Source organism: Diceros bicornis, chromosome 4 (assembly GCF_020826845.1).
Source record: "Diceros bicornis minor isolate mBicDic1 chromosome 4, mDicBic1.mat.cur, whole genome shotgun sequence".
Classification (NCBI taxonomy): domain Eukaryota; kingdom Metazoa; phylum Chordata; class Mammalia; order Perissodactyla; family Rhinocerotidae; genus Diceros; species Diceros bicornis.
The window spans coordinates 1,237,748-1,264,972 of NC_080743.1; the positions used below are offsets into that span (position 1 = coordinate 1,237,748).

At 46.3% G+C, this 27,225-nt stretch overlaps 1 protein-coding gene across 1 annotated transcript in view; it reads left to right on the forward strand.

Annotated features, from left to right (window-relative positions):
* Window positions 1–22,267, forward strand: part of NFIA (nuclear factor I A) — a 347,625-nt gene extending 325,358 nt beyond the window's left edge. The window contains exon 11 of the mRNA XM_058538169.1: window positions 19,072–22,267. Coding sequence (XP_058394152.1) covers window positions 19,072–19,089 — 18 coding nt within the window. The 3' untranslated portion in view covers window positions 19,090–22,267. The remainder of the gene's footprint in view (window positions 1–19,071) is intronic.
* Window positions 22,268–27,225: the final 4,958 nt, after the last annotated feature.

Here is a 27,225-nt window from a genome sequence, read left to right on the forward strand (position 1 = left end):
TTGGGATATAGCCTTTCAGTGGAGCCTATTCACTGAGTTACATTCCGAAGCACACACCTCCCAAGATATTTGCATGAGAATTTTTCCTTAGGTTTCACATTGCTTCCTTTACAGCAGAGAGGAAATAACTTAGCACTTCTAATTGGCTTTCCAGTGTGCAAATGCTTCACACATTAACTAATGAATCACATGAGCTTGTGATAAGCCGGATCCCTGTGTCGAAACATTGGAACAGGGACACTGGCTGAGGACAGGCTGTCCTGGCCCCGTGTTCCTCCCCCTTGCACCCTCCTGCTCCAGATCTGAATGTGTTGGGCTCCCAGCACAGGGCACCCTCTGCCCCGCAGCACAGCCCAGCGATGCTGCCTCCAAGGCCGGGTGTGCTGCCCTAGTCAGGGAGATCCGAGGCCAGCCCTTAGGGCACGCAGCTTCTGCCCCTCTCCAGTACAGCCCCTTCCACAGAGCCCTGGCCATGGGGGATGGTGATACTGAGGGGATGGAAGGACAGTACGATGGGAAGGTCCAGTAAGGAAACCAACCACAGCAGATATGCTCATCTTGGTCGAGTAAAGGGAGCACGGGACGAGGGGTCTGATCCTGGTTCCCAGCTCTTCCCTGCACTCACCTGTTCTGTGGTTGTTCTCAGGGAGGAGAAGGAAACCAAGACTTACTGAGCACCCACTGCATTCCTGGCTCCATACTGGGTGGATGGGACTGTCCATACACATGACCTAGTCCCTGCTGGGCCTTCTCACAGACTGGTAGGGCGAAAGGTGTGATGAGTGGAACAGTTGAAACGTGCGGAATCAACAGTAGGACAGACTCCAGGGAGAAGCAGGCAAGTCACGGGGGAGATTCTGGAGGAGATGACCCATGAGCTGGTTCGAGGGAGACAGACATACTGGGTGTAGAATGTTCCATTCCAGGAAAGGGGAATAGTCGTGTGTGTTGGAGAACCTGCTCTGTTCCGTGTGTCTGTCAGTGTGAGCAGATGACCAGAACGTTGAGTGATGGGGCTGGGCAGGTAGACAGGGTCCAGTCAGGAACACACGCACCTTCCACACTGAGGTGTTTGGACCTTGTTCCCTGGGAATGAGATGTAGGTGGAGGGCACAGTCAGATCTCTGCGTGAGAAGAAACCTTCATGGACCTGACTCAGCACCCACTGGGCACAGGGTTTGACCTGTGATCGTGAGGACTCGCCTCTCCCGGGCAGCACAGCGTAGTGAGAACACGTGAGCTGTGAGCCAGGCAGACCTGAGTTTGATTTGTCTCGGTACACGACTGCTGTGGACTGAACTGGATCCCCACCCCCACATCCACATGTGGAAACCCTGACCCCCAGTGACACAGTATTTGGAGATGGGGCCTTTGGAAGGTAATTAGGTTTAGAAGAGGGTGGGGCCTTATGATGGGATTGGTGCCTTTCTAAGAGGAGACACCAGAGAGCCTCCTCTGTCTCTGTGGCTCGAGGACTCAAGAAGGCAGCCATCTGTAAGCCAGGTACCAAATCAGCTGTAGCCTAGATCTTGGACTTCCAGCCTCCAGAACTGCGAGAAAATAAATTTCTGTTGTTTAAGCCCCCAGTCGATGGTATTTTATTATGGCTGCCCAAGCTGACTAATACACAGTGACCTCGGGGTGATTTTTAGCCTTTCTGACCCTTAGATGTCACATTTATATATAATTTATAAAATTATAAATTAATTCCTGCTTCGAGTTTTATGAAGATTCAACATGGTTTGACGTCAAGCATCCCACACCGTGGGCTGGGCGGAAAGCTGATGTGGGCGGTGGCTTCCTCACCCTGGGACTGAACCTCTGCGTGCGCCTGGGGTGGTAGGCGGGATGGCTTTTGTTCGCCTTTAGGACCAGGACGTGTGATGGCCAGAAGAAACTTGGAAGTGCTTGTGTGGCGAGAGCCCCTGGGAAATCGGGTCATGTCCTTGAGCCAAGTCTCCTCCCCGTCCTGCCACCTCCATCTTCCATGGTTGTGCCATTAGTTCTCTCATTAGCTGGTGGAATGGTATTTATTTATTAAGAACATACTTAGCATACTCCCAAGGAGCAAGTTAGAGCTCAGCTAACAGCTGCAGTTTCTGGTTATGAGGAAAAGTACGCTGAGGAGTGCATATGGAGAGTTTCTTTGCGTGTTATAATTTCATATTAAAAAACTGTTAAACTTTATGCTGGATGAGAGAAAGAAGAAAAAAAATCCCGGTGCAAAAACAAGTTATGAGCCCAGGAGCACAGTTTCTGAAGGTTTATTTTGTCAGATATGCAGCTGATGTGATTAGATCTAACGGGGTGCTGATCCTCATTGAATTGCAGATGGTGTGAGGCGCTGGAATACCACAGGGACTGGCGTGAGTGGTGCAGACAGTGCTGCTTAGGCTGCATCCTTGCACCAGGTTGAAGGCTGCTTCTCCTCTGTGCCTTCCCAAGACATGCACGCACACAGCAGGCGTGCATGTGTCTGTTCGGGAAGCTCATGAAGAGCATTGATACCTCCTGGACCTGCCTTCGCTGGCTCCTCCCTCTGCCCTATGCCACCGGGGTGCCCCCACCCCTGCAGATAATGGTGTGTCAGACCAGCCTGCTCTGCTGCTGCATCAAGACCCAGATCACTTTATAGACTGTCAGAGTGGCTGGTACAGTACTTGGTACAAGAGATTCTTCTCTTGCCCACGTGAAAAATAAAAACGACGTTTTGTTCTTGCCTGCCCCCTCTTTACTTTGCCTCATAGATCTTTCTGTGTTTACACAGCAGAGAGCACTTGACTTAAGTGAATCAGCTCCTTCTACAGGATTAATTGTGATGCTGAGCGTGCCACACAACAGCAAGAGCATTATGGGAAACGCGCATCTCGCTGGAATGGTGTGGACCCATGTGGGCTTCCCTCATCTCTCTGCTTTGGGGTCTCCTCAAATCACATTTCCCGATTGACAACACGGAACGCCTCCCATCAATACAATTGATTTTGTGGGAAAGGACAAGGAACACTTTTCCGCTGGAGATGGACGAGTTATGGTGATAGCAAGGAGAATGTTTCAGAAATCTTTCAGTTTAGAAATCTAAACTGGGAAGTAAGGTGCTGTTCCCATCCCAAACACAAGCCTAGGTGGTACTTTCAGAAAAATGATACTATTAGAAGAAACTTAGTACAAGTGAAAAATAGATTCAGTCAAGGCCAGCGACAAACCTGAGGGTATAATTGCTGTTTTTTAAAGGCCATCCGCTAATTTTTTGTGGGAAATTTTTGGTCAAGTGCACATCTTTGAAGGACATTTCGTTAAAGTTCAGCTTTCATGGCTTATACCTGTAGACCCCGACATAAATCCTGTGCGAACGGACAGAAGTGAGCGGGTGCCATTTGTGACCTGGAAAGAAAAGGTCAACCGTTGGATTTATAGCTTTTTTAGTGAAAAAAACATAAAGATTCCTGCCAACTGGAGTCAATCTATATTTTAATGTTTCCGAGTTAAGATTATAAAATCGAGGGATTAGAATCATGCTGTTCAGTGAAGGTCAGAGAGTACATGCGATGGCTAAGTGTCATTCCCATGGGGCAGAAGTTAATATTTCAAAACCGTTTTTCCACTGGCGGTCAAGAGATGCATTGTCCGTGGTCATTAACCGAGGCGAGGGAATCCCGCTGTCATGACTGAATTTAATGAGGATGATTACACTCATCAGCTGTGTTGTTCAAGTACTCCGCTGTCCCCCCATAATGGCCACAAACAGTGATGGTGGGTTGATGCTATCAGATGATTCTCAGAGACAGTGTGAACAAGTTGAGACAGAGGACCGTGGATGAAGGCTGCCTTGTGGGAAAGAAGGTGTGCTGTTTTATGGATGAGAGCAATAGCATAGCCCCTTACACCGCGTTGACGTTCTTCTAAAACCCAGAGTCTGTGACCCTGCAGACCTGTTGTTCAGCACGATCCACCAGGACAAGTTTTTTAAATACAAAACATGGACATGCACTTCACTTTTCATGATGTTTTTTTCTGTTGCACATTTTTGACACACACCCCCACCTCTTTTTTTCTTTTCAGGAAAAAAATCCATTTGCAGGTGCTCTTCACATTTTTGGAGCTCTGAATCCCATCTTCTTTGGATTCTCATTAAGAGAAGAAAGGTTGTTTAAATGTCCTTACAGGATGACTCAGACACGTGTACCCCGTACCTCCGTCAGGTCCTTCTTAGGATGCCCATAGTTTTTGAAGCTATAGAAATACAGAGTACTGAAGCTGAAATTTCCTTAGAGATTGTCTGCTCCAGACTCCGTCAGTTTCCAGATATGACCTGACGTGCATTTTGGAATAAAGTGTGTATCGTTCCAGTAAAGCAGCACCTCGGAGGAAGAGGCTGAAGCCCAGGTTGGTGAGATGGGGTGGAGCCCCCCAGCTGATGGGAGGCAAGCCTGCAGAGGGCTCTGCCTCCAGGGAGGGCGGGGCAGCCTAGTCAGTCCGTGGCTGGGCAGTGGGTGCGTGGTCTCTGCTCCACGAAGGTGTTTTATAGAAGCCCGCTGTCCGTTAGCCTGACCGAGCGCACTGGCGTCCTGGGCAACCACAGCGTGTAACTCAGTGCGCCTCGCAGAATTCATCTCCACGCGGCCGCGAGGCTCCGCGGGCATGGGGGGTTGGACCTGCGCTGCAGTCTGTGCTCTTGGGAGGCTTTGGCTGCGTATTCTTCTAACTTCTGTCCTTCTCAGTGCAGACAAAGGTGGGGATTTTCACCCACTTTCAGAGACAACACTGTAAAGTGTAAGAGGCAGGGAGTGGGAGGGCCTTTGATTTAAAGTTCAACATTTACATTTGTAATTTTGACTAATTTCTGTGCTCGCATTAATTAAATTGATATTGTTTGATTATAATAAAACTAAAATAGGAGCCGGCCCCGTGGCTTAGCGGTTAAGTGCGCGCGCTCCGCTACTGGCGGCCCGGGTTCGGATCCCGGGTGCGCACCGACACACCGCTTCTCCGGCCATGCTGAGGCCACGTCCCACATACAGCAACTAGAAGGATGTGCAACTATGACACACAACTATCTACTGGGGCTTTGGGGAAAAAAAGGAGGATTGGCAGTGGATGTTAGCTCAGAGCCGGTCTTCCTCAACAAAAAGAGGAGGATTAGCATGGATGTTAGCTCAGGGCTGATCTTCCTCACAAAAAAAAAAAAAAAAAAAAAGGAATAAAACTAAAATTGATCATTAGGATTCATTTAACCTGATAGACAAATATTATGAGACATAGTGATAATGAAGCGGTGCGAGGTGTAATTTGTTGCAGTGATTTAGTATCTGCAGTTGTTCTCTCTGGCATCTGGGTAGCTCTGAAGGTTGCTCTTCGTTATGTCGTTACCATCTGGCTGGCCGGGCCTCTCTCTCAGTTGGCCTCTTCCCAGGTATTCTTTCCTCTCAAGGTCTAAAGCTGTACCGAGTTCCCTCACCCCACCCTCCTCACCCCTCCTCACCTCCCCCCAGCATTGTCCAGGAGGCTGTTGGCTTGGCTTGTCCCCCGGGCCTTGCGCTGTGGTGACCTTTGGAAACTGAAGGGCAGGATGAAACTCCTCACAGAGTCACTAATGCTCCTCTGCCCTGGGGTCAGTGCTGTCAAATGGAGTCTGGCCCTTTGCACCCCTTCCTGGCTGCTCTGAGTTGAGCTCCTATAGTAAGACGAGGAATTGCATCCGCTGAGTAACTCCCTCTAAGGGGGTGGGAGAGAGAAGGCAGCTTCTCCCAGTACCTGATCTGCTTCCAGGAGACACCTTGTCCTCTTCATCCTGTGCCTTCCCTGTAGCTCCATCAAGCGAGCGTGTTTCCAAATTTGGTGTCCTCTGTTTCTTAAAGAAGATTGTAGAAGGATAAGGCTACTGTTTTACCATAAGATTCAGCATAAATTAAATAACGTTAGGTCTACTTCTACCTACCCGCATATTAATGAATGAAAAACTTTTTGAACTGTCAACTATCAAATTATTTTGTCTTCAAAATAATTAAGATCCACATAGATAAATTAAATCCTCAAGAGAATCTGGAAACCATTCTAAGTTTGATTCCTCCCATCCACCATTTTGCCAGAGTTGCTTTAAAAAAAAAAGTAACATTGACAGTTATGTTTAATTTGTTTCCTACAGCATCCCTTAACAGCAGAGGTCCAAAGGGCAGTGGCGAATAAGCCAAAATTAGATAGATGTTTATGAAAAAGAAAGAAGAGAAACTAAAACTAGACAAAAGAAAGAACACATGATTCTCAGGAATCTGGTGTTGACTGACCGATGTGGGGCTACCTCCTAGGCAAATTATCATCTTCTGCACGTTAGCCCATCAGTCCTGACCGAACCTGAGAAGCTCTTAGGGCTGGGAGCCCTGATTCCACTCCATCGCCGTAGATAAGTTGCTGTTTATCTATTTACCCAACAAGAAACCAGTTTTACCACCCATTTCTATGGACTATCAGCCAAATGGATTCCACTTTTATGCGTGTCCTTACCCAGTAGAATAAATTTCCTATTGTGTAGCAAAGGATTTTATTTGGAAGCATATTCACATCTAATTTGTTTTGAGAAAATCCTTTATGTTTTCAGCATTTGAGCTAGGCTGCATTCAGGGGATTAAGAAAAAAGAGTATATAGCCAGCATACTCATGCTATTATTGTATGTATACAAGAAAAATGATGCCCATTGCTGCACTAGGCCAAGAAGGGACCATGAGCTAGCACATGAAGATAAGGTTTCTGTCTTCCCTATGTTAGAAAAGAATAAAAAAGAGAAAAACATTAGCTCTGTACAGTCCAGTTAAGAGACAGAACACTTTCATACATCATTTCATTTCATCCTCGCAACCACCATGCCAGGAAGGTGGACTTAAGCCCCTCTTATCAGAGGCACAAACGGAGACCTAGATTTGCCGTGGACTCAGTCTGCCCACCCTGAGCCCCCTAGCAGCTCTACCTTCTGAACTGTTTGTCTGACTCATCACTCGCCACTCTGCGAGTGCAGAGTGGTGCAGCTCCCAGCCCTGGGCTCCTGGGAATGCCACAGCCCGCAGGTATGCTGGGTGTGCTCACCTGTCAGGAATGAGCTCCAGTGTAAAGAGATGCTGCAGAGTGTTGCATCATTGGTTTATTACTGTTCTGCAGTAGACCCCCTTATCCATGGTTTCAGTTACCCACGGTCAACTGCGGTCAGAAAATAGTAAATGGGAAATTCCTGAAATAAACAATTCATAAGTTTTCAATTGTGTGCTGTTCTGAGTCACGTGATGAAATCTTGCACCATCCCCCTCCGTCCTGCCCAGGACGTGCATCGTCCCTTTGTCCAGCTCTCCACGCTGTAGATGCCACCCACCCATGAATCACTCAGTAGCTGTCTCGGTTATCAGATCGACTGTCGAGGTATCGCAGTGCTTGTGTTCAGGGAACCCTTATTTCACTAATGATGGCCCCAGAGCACAAGAGTAGTGATGCTGGCAATTGGGATATGCCAAAGAGAAGCCGTGAAGTGCTTCCTTTAAGTGAAAAGATGGAAGTTCTCTATTTAATAAGGAAGGAAAAAAAGTCACATGCTGAGGTTGCTAAGATCTACAGTAATTTTTATTACAATATATTGTTATAATTGTTCTATTTTAGTATTGTTAATCTCTTACTGTGCCTAATTTATAAATTAAACTTTATCATAGGTGTGTGTAGAGGAAAAAACAGTATACAGAGTCGGTACTATCCAGGGTCTCAGGCATCCACTGGGGGTCTTGGAAAGTACCCCCACGGAAAAGGAGGGACGACTGTATCCACTTTCTTGCTAGATAAACTCAAATTCAGAGAGAAGGTGAGTGGTGTAGTCCCAGGTACTGTTTCTCTGGCTTTCTTTCCATTTCTGTCCACAAAGACCGTCTGAACTCCTGGACGCTTGCTTAGCAAGGACCTTGAGTTTTAACCTCAGTCAGCCAGGAAAACAGCTCTCTCCAGACTGGTTCCCGGTGAGCATCTCAGAATCCCTACTTCAACTCTTCCTGGTTCTAAACCAAAATAGCCATTTATTCCTCTCAAGTGTACCTTTATTAGCTGGAAAATCCCTCAGATCTTTTTGACCTCAAAAATCCTTTATGTTTTTTCAGGAAATAATATGGGATCCCTTCTGGGTCGGGGACATTTATCTTCATGACACTTTTTAACTACATTTTCAAGGCAGAGAAACAGTTTAATCAAACCCTAGGTCTTATATTGGGAGAGAATAATATGCATCGACCATTTCCACAAAGAGCTGAAAATGATTGCAGAGAAATTCAAAGTCATGGCTGTAGACTTCTAGAATACACATCTAGAGTCTGTTACCTTTTAACTGGAATGTTAACTCTAAAGCCTTATAGGGAAAATTAAGAAGGTACAGTTCTCTCAGCCCCTGCTTTATCTTTCTTTTTCTGTTTCCTTGACTTTATAGTAGCTCTGAGGAAACTTGCAATACCAGCTACAGCTTGGCACTGCCCAGCCTCTGCGTCTGCAGTGCCCAAGAAAGCAGTCCAGATTCCAGCTGGAAAGCATTCCTTCACCAAGCCTCGGAAACTAGCATACCGAGGCCGGCAGAGTTCAGAGGGAGCACCTGTAAATGAGGCTCAGTTATAAACTCCTGAGGAGTGTTTGATTTAGTTTAAACCTGAACTTGAACTTGTGAACGTGTTCCTGGAGAACGCCACAGAAGGACTGCTGCAGTAGAGCAGGAAGCCATATTTTAGCTCAGACAATTCACTTCTTTAAAAGAAGGAGAGATCTTCAAGTATCTTTTCACTGAACCATCTAGGGTAGCACAAGGTGGCACAGCTGCACAATTTTGGCGACTGCAGGATCAGAACGAGAGTTAACATGTATCATTTGAACTTCCACCATTCTTGCAAATGAACACTAGGATCTCCTATCCATATGGTGATTTAACCAGAGAAAAGGATATTTAAAGAGCCAATGAACATATAACCGTCATTCAATCTGTAATTGGTTTCATTAAAATATAGTAAAGTGACAGGAGAGTTGTAACTGTTCCAGATTCGCACTGTGTGAATGGGTTCTGAGTCTGTCCTGACTCCCAGTTACCGGGAGAGCACCACCAAGTAGAATTTATCTGAAAAGAAAGGAAGTGGTTTTGTTTGCATGCTTGTTTTTATAGAAGACATTCTTAAATGTCTTCAGCAGTCTTTGCTTGTGAGATCTCCACCATCTCTGAAGTCATTACTAAAAAGATAGAAATGAATTGAATTTTGTGTGTTAGAATGAATGGTACATCTCTCCAGGAAGCACGGATTCCCAGCGGGGAAGCCCGGTGACTCGGTGGATCATGTATATGATGTACATGTCCAGATTGTTGATAAGACCCTGCACGTAGACTGTTGATGCTGTGGGGTCTTCACCTTGGCACAGCTCCCCACCCCAGCCCTACGAGGGAGCGTCGCACTCACCTCCTTGGAAATATTCAGGAAGAATCCAATTGTTCATTGCTTAGTTGTAGATTTCATCTGGAAATTTAGAAGGAAATAAATCTGAATGTAAAAAGTGTTTGCTGTTTCAGCATTTGAAAAAAAAAGTACTGTCATTTGAAACTGTGAACTCCCTCATATGGGTTTGTTTTGCAAGTCACGTCTTAACAAAGACAAGTTTTGTTGCCATAAAACCCTAAATCCTACCCTGTTTTCAAAAGGAGGAGGAAAGCATTATTCATGATCTCTAGTTTGCGCTTTCGGGGTGTCACGTAGAGCTTTGACGGCGCCCGCGAAATCATCCATTTTTGTCCAGGTAACCGGCTCAGATGAAGCCCTGACCCGTCCGTGCCGCCAATACAATGCTGCTCACGTGTCAGGCCAGTATTTCAAAGTCTTTTTGTCTTTTCGTGTTGATTTCCTCCCTAAATGCTGTGTTAACTAGTGTACTGAGGCCTTTCTGCAGATACGTGAAGTCGGATTCCTGAAGCCGGAGGCTAGAATTGAGGCCTCTGACTTCATCCGTGGTCAAGCTCACGCTTGTGTGGTGGGGGCGGTGAGCAGTTTTGCCCTGCCAGTATCACCTCTGCACTGTGAAGGAGGGAGAGGCAACCCCTGGAACCAGTGGATGTGGGAGCAGGGAAGAAAGCACAGCAGTGGCACTTTGTAGTGTGGGCGGAGTGGCCTGAGGGTGCCTGGATCCCACGCAGCCAGTGCCTGGGCTGGGACTTGAGCCAGGGTCCCTGACTCGCAGACCGTGCTGCCTTGTGTCTCACTCTCTTTTCTCGTGAATCTGAGGACTAAGATGCGATGACTTCCTCCACATTCTGCCACCCAGCCCCGTTTCTTTGGCTCCCGAGGGAAGCCTCCAATCAGCCGCTGAGCAGGCCTATGGTTGCAGTTGAGTGCCTCTTCCTTGCTTCCTTTCTTAATCTGTGAATGGACTGGGGAGGACGGCTGGTTTGTATGGCCTTTGAGAGATGGGGTCCGCCAAAGTTCCTGTGGGGCTCAAACATAGGTGGGGAGGGGAGAGCCTAGCTTGGGGGGCAGGTGGGCAGGAAGGGGGACTGGAGAGGACGGGAGGAAGGGTGCGGGACAGTGAGTAGAGGAGGATTAAGGGGTGAGAAGCCAAGACCCATGCTCGCGGCCGTGCAGGGAGGCGCCCCTGGGCTGGGAACATCCAAAGGTGGCAGGTGCCATCCAGCACTAAAGGCCTTCTAGGCTGAAGAGGTTAGTCTGGGAATTAATTTCTGGCAGAGGACCAGATCTTCTGTCGTTCGGTAGCAGGATGTCTCTGGGAGAATTTTGGGAATAACTGGACTTTTCACCCTAAGGTCATTTTTCCCCTTGCTTGCCATTATCCACCTGCACCAGCGAGCATGAAGCCTCCATGATAGATTTGCTGTGAGCCTGAGTCGCATTTGGGAAGAGGCTTTCAGCCTGGGGGCGCAGGAGCGGGAGCCTGGTGGAGGGATTGCTGTGATGTGGCCACGCTCTGCTGAGCCTGGCCTCCACTCCCACCCCTCCTTAAACAAGAGAAGTTACCTCCCCAGCTGCCGCTGGGCCAGCCCACGTGCGACTGTGGGCACTTGTTCCACCACAGGCATTTAATTAAAGTTGGAATCTGATGGGTGGAAAACATACATTTTTCTCATTTCATAGCTCCCCAGGAAATCATATTCTCTTACTTTCCTGCTCTCCCCAACTCTCCTTGCCGCCAAAAATAAAAGAAGGAAAGACTAAGAGAAAGATTATTTCAATGTTGAAAATCAGAAATTACAAAGGGCTAGGCTGCCATCCTTGTTTTTGCCTCTGGGGCAGACATCAGCCAAAAAGAAAGCCTGTGCTGTGTCTTCAGACCAGAGCCCACCTGTTCATGGCTAACTTCCATGTGGAAGAAGGTTTGTCCCGTTTCAGAGCATTACAATACAACATTTAATGAATCTGTAACTAAAATCTTTCATCTTACTTTTGCAATAAAGGGGTTGCCTGATGTTTAGTTGGACTTGGTGGAATCGAAAATACAAAAGAACAGGTAATGAACACAGGGCCCTGGGTACTACGCTCATCCGCGGAGCCGTCCTCACTGTGTTTCCCGCAGCGGGCCGTCCGGCACACTGTGCGGCTCCACCCAGAGAATCTGGCAGTGCCATGCTGGCCAAGGAGGTGGGGACTCCGGACGGTTCCATCGGTCGTCGCCCTTCATCCTGCACTGCTTCTGTGGCGCGGGCTCACTTTAATGGATAGAATCTGTTTTTCCTGAAAAAGCAGGAAATAAGCTGTCTCTTTCATAAAAAGATTTACAAAATGTAATCATTGTTGAAATATTCCCTTTGAACTGCTGTGTCCACGGGGGTCTCTGGCTCCCAGAGCCGAGCTTCATTAGAAGGGCAGGTACGCTGGTGGGGCCTGGCTTTGAAGTCCCGAATGAATGAAAGGAAAGCACAATAAAAAAGAGCTGTTGATCAAGCATAAAATACTCTTTAAGCTGACAGAATAGCAGCGTTAACACACCCTAAGCTGCTTTTAGTTTTTCCCTTTTTTCCTCACATTTTCCTGTGCTTTGTGTACAGTGGGGGTTTTTATTTTATAAGAAGTCTCTGATCTGTGTAGTATGCCATTTGCTAACAAAAACCAAAATAGGATTGTTTCTGTCCCCCGTGGTTGCCCGACTCCTTCCCTCAGCTTCCAGAGCTGGTTGAGCCTGCAAGGCGAGGGCCAGTGCCTTTCATCAACTTGACCAGTTCCTTTTGTGTTGTTGGTTTCGCGCTCTGATTTCAATACCACAATTAAAGACAGATTTTTATTTTCTCAAGAACTTTCTCTTGCAACTGGGGAGATGGAGCCGACACAGCTGCTACTTTTAACTAAAGTTCTGTCATCAAAGAAGAGACGCTGCCTGTTGAGAGATCACTCTCCGAGGGAACTGGTCCCCCTGGTTCTCTCGTGCGCCTTACGGCCCGACCCGGTGAGAGTTAGAGGGCCCCTCTACCTGGCTCTCTGGTCTCTCTGCTCGTTTAATCCCCGCAAAGACCAATCCAGTTATCTCCATTTTACAGAGTCCAAAACCGAGCCTCGGTGGTAACTAACTAGCCTGAGATCATTTCGCTCGTGCGCCGTTTTGTGTGCGGCTTTAATGGTGGGATCTGTGAGTGGACTCCTGGTCTCACTGTGCACAGCCCTCCAGGAGGTCTGCGGGGTGAGTGCCCGTGAGCCAGAGTGCAGTTCTAACTCAGAAGCCTATGGTTTCGTGGGGTAAAAGGTTACAGGATGAAAATGTAATGGGAGACCAAAAAAAATGCACTTGAAGGTGAGGCAGAGATTAGGGCGGGTTGGAATCTGGTGAAAGACTCAGACTTCGGAACAGCAGTCAGAATAAGTGGATTGTGTATGTGCTCTCGAGGTTTGGAGGTGCTGGATGGCTTGTTGTGTAAAAAGATGAGTATTTTCCCTTCTTGAGGTTTGAACCAAATGGAGGTCTGGCTGAGAGCAGCTCGGGGCCTCTCCAGGGAGCGGTGGTTTGGACAACTCTTGGAGAGAGCAGGCAGCCGTCCACCATACAAACTATTGCACATGCTACCGAGGCCGCTGGCAACAGCTCTTCAGTCAGAGTGGCCCGGGGGGCTTGTGAGGCCTGTGTCCCTCGGGAGAGCGCTGTCGCCTGGGGGACGTGGACGTGTGGCAGGAGCATGGTTGTGGCACAGCCATGCCAGACGTCACTGGTATGATTGCCGTATAGGGGAGCTGACACCAGGCCTTGGGAACCTTGGAAACAGCTGGTTCCCTCCTTCCTTCTTCAGCAGTGTTTAGCAGGGCCTGCTCTGTGCCCGCCACAGGGCGAGACGCTGGGGATGCCCCACGTAAGGAGAGGGTCAGTGTTCTCAGGGAGCAAACAGGTAACGCAGGTCAGTGCCTGTGACAGAGGGCAGCCGGGGCTGAAGGCCTGCAGACAGACCCGGAGGAAGACGAGCCTGCTGGCCTGAGCCGACGAAGGCTAGTAAGTGTTAGCCAAGCCAGGCAGGGGCTGCGGCCATGCCAGGGCTCAGCAGGGAGAGGGCACTCGGCTTGGGGGATCCAGAAGTTGAACACAGCACAAGTGTTGAGTACAAGCGGTGGAAAGATAAGGCCACAAGGTAAGCTGGGCCAGTCTCGGCCCATTTGCGTTTTCATTGTTTCCTATACGATGAACCAGCCTTGGCTTAGTGTTATTGAAAACAGGCTTTCTTTAATTAACAAAAGCATACAAGAAAAGTGACTGCGGAGATCAAAGCCCCTGGCTGGCAATACTGATAACTGACTCCTGTGTACAACATGTCACTTTTTCAGAAGAAACCAGTGTAAAAACTGCTTTCCTCTGGTGATGCAGAATGGTCCTCACCAGTCCTCTGGGGGCCCGAGCACAGAGACACGTACTTGAAGTCGCACAACTGTTCAGTGGAAAAGTAGGACTTGATCCTGGGTCCTTGGGCATTGCACGCTCAGCCTCATCAGTCGACATAAGTTTATAAAGCTCCTACTCGGAAAAGCAGGGTTCCTGGTGTCTTGAAGGGTGTAGAATTCTAAAAGCCAGTGCCTTCTTGCTGCACAGCGAGTTCTTGAGAGCGGGTTCCATGTTGATTGTGTCCTCAGAGCTTAGCATCTGTAGTGCCGAGCGCACAGTAGGCCCCTCGTACTTGCTGAGTGAGTGAAGAAATGCCCCAAATGGGGTATTCCAATGTGAGGACCTCGGAGTCCACTCAGAGGCCCTGTCCACTTCCATTGTATTGGAAAGGGGCCGGGGAGGCCACCGGGCTTTTGGCTCATTTGCCAAGGGCAGCTCATTTGGGCTAAACAGTGGACTTTAGCTCATCCAAACAAGAGCAGGAAGCCAAAAATGACTAACTGGATTCGTGTGACCCAGCGGAGACTGCCTGTCCTCAGGAGAGAAGTCAGGATAGTGGTGGCAGTGGTGTTGGCGGGCGGCATCCTGTTTGGGGCTGATGGAGAGTCAGGCCTGCAGGGCGTGGGGCCAAGGCCCCCTGGATTTGTGTGTTTCTGTTTTATGTGTGTGAATGTCCTTAAATAACCCACCTTGCCTGGAGAAGAAGGCAAAGCGTCACACCCAGTTCTGGATTCCACATTAACAGCCTCCTTCCGCAGTGTTCAACTTTGCCCTGGAGGCCTTTTGTTTAACTTTTTAATTTGAAAAACAGATTCTGCTGCGTCACAGTCTGTTCCGCCCTCCCCACCCCGCACCCCCAGCACCCTCTCCTTTTTTTGCTTAAAGTAAAATATAGCTATCTCAGACAGACTTGTGTTTCCTTTTGTTTCTAAGTGTGCATCCTGCCCTCTTAGTGACGAGAGTGTATCAGAGGCCTTTAAAAAAGTTGTTATTCTCATTAGAATGTTTGTTTGTTGTTAACCAAGAGTTGAGTCTTCATCAACCTTGTCTCCACAACCTCATGACCAGATTTTGGAAGACAGCCTCAGTTTCCTGACCTGCCCTCCATGGGGCGGAGGAAGGGAGGAGCCTGCTCGGTCAGGTACCTGCCGCCACTGCAGGCTTCCTGTTTAGGATGCCCTGTAGATGTTGTTTATAGGTCATAAAACCTGACCACTCTGAGTATTCCAGGATCCTGGCAGAATGTGGTTCGAACTTTCATGGAGCCATAAATAAAGAGGCGGGAAGTGTGATAAAACTCCTGAGAGAACGCAGGGGAAAGAAGTCACGCTGCAATGGTTAAATGAAATTTTATAAGCACATTCAGTGTGGAGCTGTTTTGCATTACATGAGTTGAATACCTTAGAGACGCCACATCTGCAGGCACTTTATTAAATCCTTAGTCAGCACTTTCCGACCTGATGAGATTACTTCTGCATTTGACTGGAGGAAAGGAAAGCAGAGCTCTGGTCCTGGGCTGGATCCCTTTTGATGTTTCACCTTGAGCACAGAGAGAGGACAATTACCCCCTCCCCCCAGCACATCCCAAACTGTGGAAACTGTAGAGTAATTCTCCTTAACTGGAGCCTTTGTGGGAATGGATTTATGGACCTCCAAGACAACCATAGTTGAGGGCTCCTGAGGAAGAAATAGATCAAAGCTCTGTGTTTACTTCCTTAATGTGAATGTGTCGAGATAGCATCGTCCTGGATGGTATTGTAGTATTGGAGCTCACTGCAGATAAGGGACAGAGGTTCCTTTGTAGCCATCTGGATACACTAGGTTGGATTAAGCGCTGTGAAATACGAAGGCAGAAAGCATGTGAAACGTAAGCTTATGTCAGTAAATGGAGACAAGTTTTTGACTCTCCATAAATGAATTTCGTTTATTGTGGCAACATTTTCCCAGTGATTTGCTATTCAACCCCAACAATTTAACAGTCTCAGATTTCTTTAATATTTTTCTTGTATGACCAAGAAGAAAATGCTCAGAATCATTCTTCAAGTAATATTTTCAAACTTGCACTGCTTGCATAATAGATTTTATAAGAAAATATCACAAGAGGAAAATGGGCTTTTCCAAACATTATCTTTATCCATTTGATGTTGTTAGTAGTTCGTGGAAGTTTATAGAAAGCAAGTGGCCTATACATGTGTGGCTATCACTCTCATCAAAATGGAATTAGGGGCGTCTTCAGCTACAAACTGATGATGAGAAAATTTGGTGAAATGGATAAAATTGTTTTATTATTATAACTGTTTATCTGCCATCTCGGCAGATAAATGATTTAATCAAAGAGACCTCAATCCCCCACACACACACACAAAAATTCGCTGTGTGGTTCCCTAACCGACTGATTGCCCATCTGGAAAGCCTTGGTCAAGTAGCTGAGTTAATTGTCATGAAGATTAGTGTGATGTCGAAATAAGTACTAATGGTCAAATTATAAGTGAAAAAGTCTAAGAATAGGTTTTGGTTTGGGCCTGAAAGGGTTAATTAAGTTTTTTTCACGGGTTGTTAAAGACCCCCAACCCCTGCCTTCAGGAGTCACATTGACACCCCGCCACAGGGCAGCTCTGCCTCTATTGACATGTTGCTGGTCAGAGCACAATAGCCCTCTGTGTCTGCAAATCATGGCTAAAATCATCTCAAGGAAAAAAAAGTTTGAAAGCTTTAACGTTAGACGAAAGCACGAGAGCTGCAGTGTGCAGCTCAAAAACCCGGAGTCAGCAACTTCTATTGATTACAAACTAACCTTTAAAGTGACTCTGAGAGTGTGTGGTTAGCATTTAAATTTAAACATGTCATGAGTTGATTTGTGTTACTGAATACCAACTCCGAAGGAGTAACATTCACGTCGCATTTTTTTTTCTAATTCCCTTAAGCAGCTAAAGTATTTCATGAAATGTCAATAGGGCAGAAAGAAAAAAAATAGGGGGGGCGTTGATGCTGGGCCTTGTAGTTTTTCTTTCCCATGCAAATATTCACCCCCCAAAGAAAAGTGTGGAGAGTGCAACACAATAATTAGTCCTTTGTCTAACTTTCCCAAGTGCCAGAGAAAGACAGATTAATCAAATATACAGCAGTGTTGGTTTTTGGAGTGGGGTCTTGCTTGCTGTGTGGGTCATAAATTAGGCAGAATAAATACTGCAATGTGTTTGCAGTGGGCCTGCTACGTCAGAGCCACTGGAAGGTTGGTGGGAGGAGAGCGGAGGGTTTCTTGCTAATGATAGTCACGTCTGGGTCTGTCTGGTTGCTAAGAGCAACCAGACATGATGTAACACCAGGATGAACTTGAACTTGGGGGACTTGAAAGGAGAACAATAGACCAGAGCAATCAATAAAGCCTATTTCAGTGAAGGATTACAGAGCTGCTCTGGGTAACCTTGTCAGCAAGGCACACACTGAATAGTAAGATGTGTGAAGAAACTTTTTTTTTCCGCTTTGCTTTTTAGAGAAGTGCAGAGGCACTGCAGATTTTTGTAGCTGAGGTTGTGTCCAGAAACTGTGGTCCGGAAAACTACTCCCCCTGCTGACTCCCTGCTTCCTGGCGTTTGCTAGGTAGTGTCAGACTGAAGAAGTCTGGAATCTCACAACCGACTTAACAAGTGTGAGAACAGAGATCGTAAGCGTTATTCCCCGCACCAGTAGTTTGAGACTGTTGTCGGAGGGAGAACACGGCTCCGTGGCGGGCCGGAGTCTGCTCTCGGGAGAGACCTTCTCAGATGCAGCCTGGAGTGTCCTCTCCGTCCTTCTGTCCAGTGAGTCTGTGGCCGCAAGTGTTTGCCAGGATGGTGGCCTTTCAGGTCACAAGAGGCTTTACTGTGTTCCTCAGAGCATGTGGTTTCAGAATCACCTCTAAGAAGAGCATGAAGATGAGTAGTTCTCGGTTTGGGCTTAGGTGTTGTCAGCTCCTCTGGAGATCAAAGGTAGCTTGTGTGACTGGGGAATCTTACATGACTTCCATGTAGCCGTCATCCCACCCTTTAGCCCTGGATCAAACCAGTCCTTGCTTTACCGCAGTGAATCTTAGACACAGATGAGCCATCATCTGACTGAATCAACCCAAACTTTTTCTGATGCTGTCAACTCAGAGAATTCAGAAGCATGCACTTTTGCTAGAAGTTGATGATTTTTCTGTCAATAATGATAAATGTGGTGAATTTGGCAGGATATCACTAGAGAAAAGTTGGCAAAAGTCGTTGGCTTTTTTATTTCACTGAGGCACTGACTCTGATGGTGGACCACAGTGGTCACTTTGTTTAGCTCACAGAGAACGGAATTCTGTCGTAGGAAGCAAGGCCCAAAGCTGGTCAGCTAAGGACTTGTAGAAGGAGAGGGCGGCTGGTAGCGGGCCCAGCAGGCCCGCGGGGGCTCTAGGACATGCTGAGCCAGCAGGAGCAGGGACAGCAGCTGGGCAGTGGGCTCATTTTGTCCCTTCACACATCACAGTAGTGGACAGGGTACAGTCTCAATACCACTCGATGATTATGTGTCATTTTTGAAAATATTATTTTAGGAGTATTGACCTGAAAGGAGTGTTTTACATCGTAGAGTCTGCCTCGTGCACAGATAAGGAAATTGAGTGACAGAGAGATGCTGTGGCTTGTCCAGAATGACCAGCGCTCTTTCCCCTTCTCCTCCACTTACCCTGTGTCATTGTCCACCGTCTGTGCCTGTCGAGAGGGCACTGCAGCAGCATCTCAGAGCCTCCATCCGCTGGAGAGGAGACGCTGTGAAGCAGCGAGAGCTCTGCCACCCCTCGCCTGTTCTCTATCCGCTTAGCTCTTCTTTATTGAGAACCTTCTGTCCCAGGCGCTGTGCTTGGCACTGAGGATTCAGTGAGAAACAAAGATGATCAAGCTTCCTGCCCCCGTAGCTGCCCCCACCAGACTGCCAATCCCGTATATGTATTTCAAGTGGACGTGAATGCTGTATTTTGTAAGACACACTCAGAATGTTAATATCGTTCTGAGGTTCTTCAAACTCCAACAAAGACATTGAATTTCCGTTTCAGAGAAGTCAGATCACTTTTCAGTGTCTCAAGACTTACTGTTCGTCATTCCTTTATTTTTCCCACTGAATCCCCCCTTCATCCTGATTTCCTGGTTGGAAGGGCAACTTCTAAAATACATTTTTTTCCAAATTGTACCTCTAATTGCACTTTTCCTTTTGTCTTCCAGTCCTGGTACCTGGGATAAAAGTCGCAGCGTCCCACCGTCCACCAGACAGACCACCTGACCCCTTCTCAACTCTGTAACACGGACGCATCCTCAGCTCAGCGTGGTTACAACCTCACTGTCAGTGGGAGGGGAGAGTCAGATCGACTTGTACCTGGAAACAGCGAGCATATGGTCCAACAGCAAAGGCCATCACCTTTTGGGATTTTTTTTAAATACTTTAGGGACTGTTGTAATTTTCTCATATGGTGCTGGAAACGGTTGGGCTCTGTAACAGAAGTGTTTCGGTGGTCACATGAGCATGAGGTGATGTGGTGAGAGGCGTCTGCCCTGCTCGCTGACGCCCCGTTGTAACACTTTCCTTACGGAGCCCGGCTGTTTCACAGTATTTCATGAATTGACCCACGTAGGTGTGCGTCTCCTCGAGCAGTCAGGAGGCGCATGGAGAACTAAATCTTTTGGAGTAGCTGAGATCTGCAATATATAACTTAGGGGACAGTCAAAGAGCATGTTTTTCTGTAACATTTGGAAAAAGAAAACGCAGTTATGTCCCTCTCCTGTTTTTTCTCTTAGTTCGGTTCAGCAGTTAGACATGTAACGGCCCGCGAGGACAGTGACCACTCATGTTGCAGAACAATTCCGAAAACGGCAAACTACTACTACTACTATTCAGTTTTTTAAAAGTTTTGAAATGCTGCACTTACATTTAAAAAAAAAACGTTTTTTTCAACAATTTCAACAATGACACACAAATTCATGTGGAAATGGGGAAGATGGTCTGTTTTGACAGAAACTGACAGGAATCAATCAAAACAATCGAATTTTGAATTGAGTAAAGTGCAATTTCATTGGATAGCTAAATATCTTTGTAAGATAGAGATTGTTGAAAATTCTATTTTTGTTTTTCAAGTCCTTCCACCCCAGGACTCTAAATTATTGGGGTAAAAAACAGCCTTGCAAGAAAAAGGGGAGCTATTTTTGCTTTTTATGTTTTTTATTGTTAAACTTGTATCCCTTTACAAACTGAAGGAAAATTTAAAAAAAAAAACAAAAAAACAAATCTAATGGTGCTTTTACCACAATATGTTAATAACTACATTAAATGCTAATTAATTATTTTCTGTTATCAAAGCACATAACTAAAATGAAATCATGGTATCTGTTAATTTTATAAGCGAGAAGTCACTATAATGGATAACGCCAATTCTAAAAATTTGTACATGTATTCGGCAACATAGGATTTATTGGTTATCAGACACTTCATTGTACCAGAGATTGTCCAGAAATTTTAAAGACCTTTGCGCCCCTGAACTGGGCTATGGGAAAAAAAAATAGTAATAATAAAAGTGAAACCAATACTGACACAAATGCTGGTACCCATTCAGATCAGGGTACTTGTTAGGGAAAAAAAAGTTTGCACCCCCAAATGTCCTGTATCTTATATAAAAAAAACACAAAAAACAGAAAAAAAAAAACAAAAAAAGTGCAAGTGATTTTTCTACCAGACAGCGAAGCGCGCCTTTGCTTCCCAGGCACCGACGAGAAGGTCCCTGTGCTATATACGTATATCCACGTCCTGGCGGCAGCCCCGCCGGAGAGAGGCTCTGCATGTTCTAGTGTTAGTCGCTAGTTTTTATATAGTTAACGTAGGATAAAGTAGAGTGCATTAAGACACAATATTGTAATCCTTCCTTAGGCACTTGCCTTTAAACTATGTTTCCAGCCCTTCAGAAGGGTTCTACTACTGTCCTATACAATCAAGTAACTGAAATTCTTGGGAAGACACTTTGCTCCTCATCTTTCCCCCGAAACAATGTTGTTTTGTTTTGTTTTTTTTCCTTAATTTGCACGAAAACAAAAATTCCATATCAATGTGCCTTGCCCTGGATAGCGATTATTTGTGGAATTGTTGCACATGCCCCTCTGTTGAAGGGGTTTCCCTGTCGAGCATTTGGAGACACTTTTGTAAATGTGACTTCTATGTCAGCCATCGTCCGTTTCAACACCGAGCACTGATTAGGAAGGTAGTTGTCCATGGATAGTAGTCTTATTGTCCTCGTGGTCAGTGGCAGTGCTATTCTGAGATCCGTAGATGCTTAGAATATTGGTATTTTGGATGTTGCTGCATTTTACAGTTTATTTGGAGTCTTCCTTTATTTTCCCCCAAATATATGAAAATATGCAATACCTGCTTATATCGTGTAGAAAAGCTTAGCAATGATTCATTTTTCCTTTATTTTTTTAATTTGACCAAAGTCAGTGCTGCACTTGACGCAGTGTGTTTTGGGTGTTTGTCTTTGTACTTTTTTTGTGATTTTTGAATGCATGTGCGCAGGAAGGGCTCCTCTTAGAGAAGCAGTCAAACTGTGAAGCACTAAGCTGACCCTGCTTCAAGCAATTTTTTTTTTTTTTACAACTGTTCCTTTCACAAGCAAGCCTTAAAAAAAAAAAAAAAGACAACTTCCTTTTTCTTCAGCTCCCACACCCCATTTTTCTTAGCAGACTGCAGTCAATCCGCATTCAATAAAAAGTATATAATGCCCATTTTTATATGCACGTTTTTAAACTTCCAAGTTCTGAAAATTGTTTACTGGTTATCTCTATTTAAGGAAAAAAAAATAAAATAAAACATTTTGGATTTTCATACGTGTCTGACAAGTGGTTGAGTAGTTGTTGGCGCTGTCTGTCCTGTGGTTGTCAGTGTACGGTGTCGCCTCCTGTAGCCAGCCAGCATCCTTTGCCTTCCCCGTAGCTCTTAGCTGGGCATTACTTTATTATGACATGTGCACTAAGAGAGAAAAAGAAACAATAGCAGCTTTCAGTGCTTCACAGTGAAGGGAAGAGAGCCTAGACAAACATTTTGTCAGAGCCTTGCGATAAGCCAAGGTATTACCAGTAAATTGGTTGTATATACGATAAAATTGCACCCTTTTTTTAAAAACAAAACAAACTAAGCAATAGTTTGGGCAGCTCTAGTTGTTTTTAGTGAGCATGTTGTAGTCATGACGCAAAGAGAGAGAATAAACTGCCCACTCAGAAGACGTGTGGTTTGTATGTTGTATAGTTTTATTGATTATACTGATTTATCCTACCCGATTTTATAATGCAGGACTTTTGTATGTTGTTTAAATGAGGAAAATTTCTGTCAAATTAGCCTAGTGAAATTTCTGATTGTTATTACAAAGGCAGCATTCAGAGAATGGCTTTCTTTCTTTTCCACCCCCCTCCCCCTTTGGGAACTGGATTTAAGTTTAAAACTTTCCTGTTTCCTTTTTTTTTTGTAAGTATTTAAATACAGTTATTTTTTCTCTCAATGGTATAGCATATTCCTATGCTTGAGAAGTATAGGTCTACTGAAAAACCATTGTAAATGGATGTTACAGGTATGCTGTATTTTTGAAGGTATTTTGTTGTATTAAGTTTGATGAAGCTAAAATTAGGGAACTCTGAACAGATTAAGTAGGAAAAAAATGTTTTAAAGGCTTTAAAACATTAGGGAGGCAGTCTAGGTGATAACGGACGGGGTCAAGTATTAAATACACTAAGTTACGTTTTTGTTCATGTTTCATTGTCCAGAAAGCAGCAGGAAACTAGTCCAGTTGTGATCAAGCAGGAAAAAGGAAACACCAACAGTACGAGTGTTCACCCTTTTAGATGAAAAGCCGAGCAAAGGTGTGCGAGGAAGGCTTTGCTGCCTGGGGTGTAGACTGACAGTCTGAGGGCTGTCGGCACGTGGAGGCCCAGCCTTGCATTCTGAGACACTTGAGTTTTTTCTCTCCCGTCAAATGGCATTAACAATATTGGCAAAGATAAGCCCTTCAAATAACTCTCCGTGTTTTTCTTTGGGAACTGACATCAGAGGCACAAACACTAAATCTTGTAATTTTTCTATATGCTTTTTTCTGGCCCGTCCCCCTGCCACTAAAATGCTCCTTTACTGACCACTCTTGGGCAGAGGCCCGCTCCCCAATGCCACTCTGTCCGTCCCAGAGCCTTTTTCTTTCCTTTGCAGTTTGAACTGACTTTTATGTTTCTTCACACCTTGACATGACGGTCACCTAAGGTCAGCTCCTACCCGCCCCACCCACCCCGCAGTCGGGTGTGGGCACCTGCAGGCTGACCAGGTGTGCTTGCGAAGCTGGCCTTCCCCATTCTCTGACCGTGGAAGTGTAAAGGAACCCAACTTCCCAGTCTTGGCATTCAGTCAACCCACGGGAATGTGCAAAACCCACCTCAAAAAGTTGGTCTCTCACTTTTCAGTCCCTGATCCTCATACGATCTGGATTCTGCAGTTACGGTGTCATAAAGTATTGATGACATCTGGAGTAAGAAAAACATTTTTTCCTTGTGAATTTTTGGGGGGAGGGGTTTCCCAGAATGTCATTTAATGTACTTTGCATCAAGTCTCTGGAAAGAGCTTTCTGTCCGTAGTGGTGTTGGTCTCTCTCTCTGTCTTTCATTTGTTCTTCTTCCTGGTAGCAGGCCTCCATAGAACAAATTAAAAACACGAGTGGCATGGTGCTGTAGGAGAGCTTCAGGGCGCCCCGCCGCCCCCTCGAGATCTGTCCCGGACAGTCGCAGAGCACTGCACTGCCCCGGCAGAGCTTGCATACAAATCGGCTTCCAAGGCCCATTTTGTCCTGAAGTCAATGCGTGTATTTACTGTTGGACAGTAAACCGGCTCTGCCTTCTCCACGTCCAAGGCTGTGCATTTGTCTAATTAGTGTCGTGTGTGTTTTCCTTTTATTTTTCCCAATAAAAAAGCAGTGGGATAAAAATTGCTTTGATATATAGCAGGTAACATTGAAGCTATTCCATAGCACTTAACTGTAGTGAATACTGTGTCACCAATTCTGAAATCAATTTAATGTTTAATGCAAATCCATTACATGGTGCTATTACAGGCTGACAAAATGATTTACACAAATGTGACAACTTGGGCGCAATTCACTCTGCTTCCCCACAGTGTAAATGCATAGCAGTGTTTATCTGCATGACAACTATGCACTAACCTCTCAGAAGAAAAACTATCACTTTGGTATCTACTTTCCGTTTACTTCAATCCTTGCCTTTTTGGTCATTGTTATAATGCCAGCTTTAGGACAGAAAGAATTATAAGAAAACCAGCATAATACCTGATATATTAAAATGTAGTGCCTGTGAAATCTGTATTATATAGCTCTTCTGAAGTAAGATTTTCTACACCGGTAGCCTTCGCTGTCTGTCAGTCAGGACCTTCTGGTATAGGTGATGTAAAATACCCATACAATATTAGTGCATGCTGTTCCATAGTGCTTAGTGACCTGTATGAACAGTACTCAGACTTATGTTAGTCTTTTTTTCTGCCTTGGTTCTCGTCAGCTAGGTTTAAAGGTATTTCACTGAGAACGCAAATTCTGTCTTTTCTTGATTTGGGCTGTTTTCAGTATTTTGGAGGTATACATTTACTTAAACTCAGTATTACTTGTGTTTTTGTTTTCGTTTTTGTTTTTTGTTTTCTTTTTCCTAGGAGACAAGCATGGGCGTTTGATTTCCGAAATCAGTCCCTGGCAAGACTTTTGTCTCAAAATGGCCGTTTGAATCTCAAGAACTCTGCTACGAAGACACTAGAGAACATTTCCAGTGAGGGATGTTCTCCTCGACCCTCGCCTGAAGCTAGCTAATCCTGAAGCGTTTTCTTAATGGACAGTGTGCAGCCAGGTACCCATGCTTGATCGTCTTCACGTCAGACTCCCTCATAGTAAAAGAAAAAAATGAAAAAAAATCTGTAAGAAATCACATGGCTATTTAGTTTCATGCACAGTTGCAATATTTTCTTCAAAAATAAAACTGTACAAACTTTGGGCCCGATTCATAAGAAAAAGAAGTTTGCTATTAACACGGGATTTTTTTAAATATACTTTTTTGGGGTCTAAATTTGAAACTGCTTCCCAAATTAAATGTTTCCTCTCATTTTTTTCCTAAGCCAGCACCCGTCTGCCTTTTATGCCCCGAAGGGTTACATAACCAGATTAGGGGGACGGGGACGTGGGGAGCAGATCCAGAAATGCTCAGACAGATAAGGGGGCTGTGCAGCTGAGACGGGGAGGCAGCTCTGTGGGGCGGGACCTCGCCTGGGGGCTGGCATCACGGGGCTCACATGTGGTCCTTGTGCTGTTTAGTTCAGAACACAGTTTCCGGAAAGTGTCTGGAGCACAGCGCTTATGGTGCAGGTGCCGCCTGCAGTGCCAGCAGAGCACCCTCCCCGGGGAATGGGAACTTCCTCTCTCTGCAGTAGCCAGCAGAGCACCTTCCCCGGGGAATGGGAACGTCCTCTCTCTGCAGTAGCCAGCAGAGCACCTTCCCCGGGGAATGGGAACGTCCTCTCTCTGCAGTAGCCAGCAATGAAAGGGGCTGTTTTTCCTGCTGTTTTGTGCTCGACTTCTCAAAATGACAGATGGTTTTTTTTTCCCCTTTTGATTCTGTTTGTGTTATTTTTTAATTATTATATTTTTCATAATAGTCTATAAATTAGCACTTTTTTTTAAACACCTCAACCGAAGGTTACAAGGCCGCTGGCAGCATTGAGATGGAGTTTGAGAGAGCGGCCAGCCCCACCCTTTCTCCCTGGTCTCAGAGCAGCCTCTGCCCCTCGAAGGCGTTGGGCAGGGTCGCCACAGCCTAGAGCCCGATCCTTCCCAGGTCCGGGGGGCCTGGTGGAGACTTCCAAGGTGGACACGATCTCGTCCCTCCGCCCTGACCCCTTCCCCAGAACAGAGTTTGCCGGGGACTTTTCCCACCCCCCCTGGACACCTGTTCCTCCAGACACCTTGGGTTTTCATTTCAAATTGGGGGGATGGGGTTGAACACTTCCAGTGATAAGAGATCCGTTGTGAAACTAAACACCCCGTGTTAATAACTCGGTTTGATGTGTTTTTATGAGCCGGGCCCCCTGTGCCTCTAGTATGCTTGTGTTGACTCTCATAGTTACCTTTTCGTTTTACTGTGTTCTGTGAAAATTTGTAATGGGTTGAGAATCTCTGTGGGCGTCCATTCTTATTCAACTAAATCTCCACAGGTGTTTGCGCTGGTGTGGATTAGTTTAACTCTTGTATTCAACCGTTAGTGCTACCACCTTCTCACATTACAATACGATTACTGGAAGCAAGTACTGCATTTCCTATGCAACAAAAAAGGAAAAATAAAAAATTGCTAATGCTATGGAAGCCGTTGTCGTCATTTGCTTAAACCACGCCTGGGTGTTGTATCTGACAGTGGGCTGGGGAGGACGTTCCGGGCAGAGGGGGCAGCGCGTCCGAGGAGCCCATAGCAGAATGGAGCTTGGCAGCTGTGGGGCTGAAGGAGGCCTGTCTGGGTGAAGAGGAGGAAAGGAGAGGAAAAAGGCTGCAAGACAAAGCTTGACACTCAGGTCAGGCCGTTGCAGGCCTGCAGGCGCATGAGGGCCCTTTGTCCTACCCCCTATGCATCCTAAACGAGTGTCAGTCAGACGGGGCTGGATCTAGGCCATGATGCAAACAAGTCCAAGATCTCAGTGGCCCACGACAAGAAAGGTTCACGTCTTGTTTTGCAGGTCTGTCCAGGGTCGCCTGGGGCCTCCGTGCAAAGTCTCCTCGTTCTAGGACCCAGGGGCATAGGCAGCGCTGCCTGGACCGCGGCTGGACGTGCCATCAGTGGGGAAAGGCATGAGACAGCTCACACACCACGGGCCTTTAACAGTTCCATCTGGAGCTGATGCGCACACTCTGGCCAGAGTGGTCACGTGGCCGCGCTGGGGTCAGCGGGACCAGGAAGGTAATCCTCCCTCAGGGGAGCTGGAGGACATTACTACAGCCTGGTCTGGGAGGAGGAAAGGTGTGCGGCGTGGAGACGGCAGCGATGGGGGAGCAGGCCTGGTGGTAGGCCGTGAGGGAGAGGAGAGGGCACAGGTGAGCGAGAAGGGTATTCACAGCTGCTGTGTATGGAGCTGGTCCATGGGCCAAGTCCCGTAGGGGATTTATCCCATTAAATGTAACATTTTCTCCTGTTATTGCAGCTCTAGAAAGGTGTAGTCAGTCCTCAGAACACATTTCTGACTCAAGTGAGTAGAGCAATTCCACACACACATGCCGTGGAGTTTAAATTCAACAGAATCAGCCACCTCCTTCCGCTCACTACCAG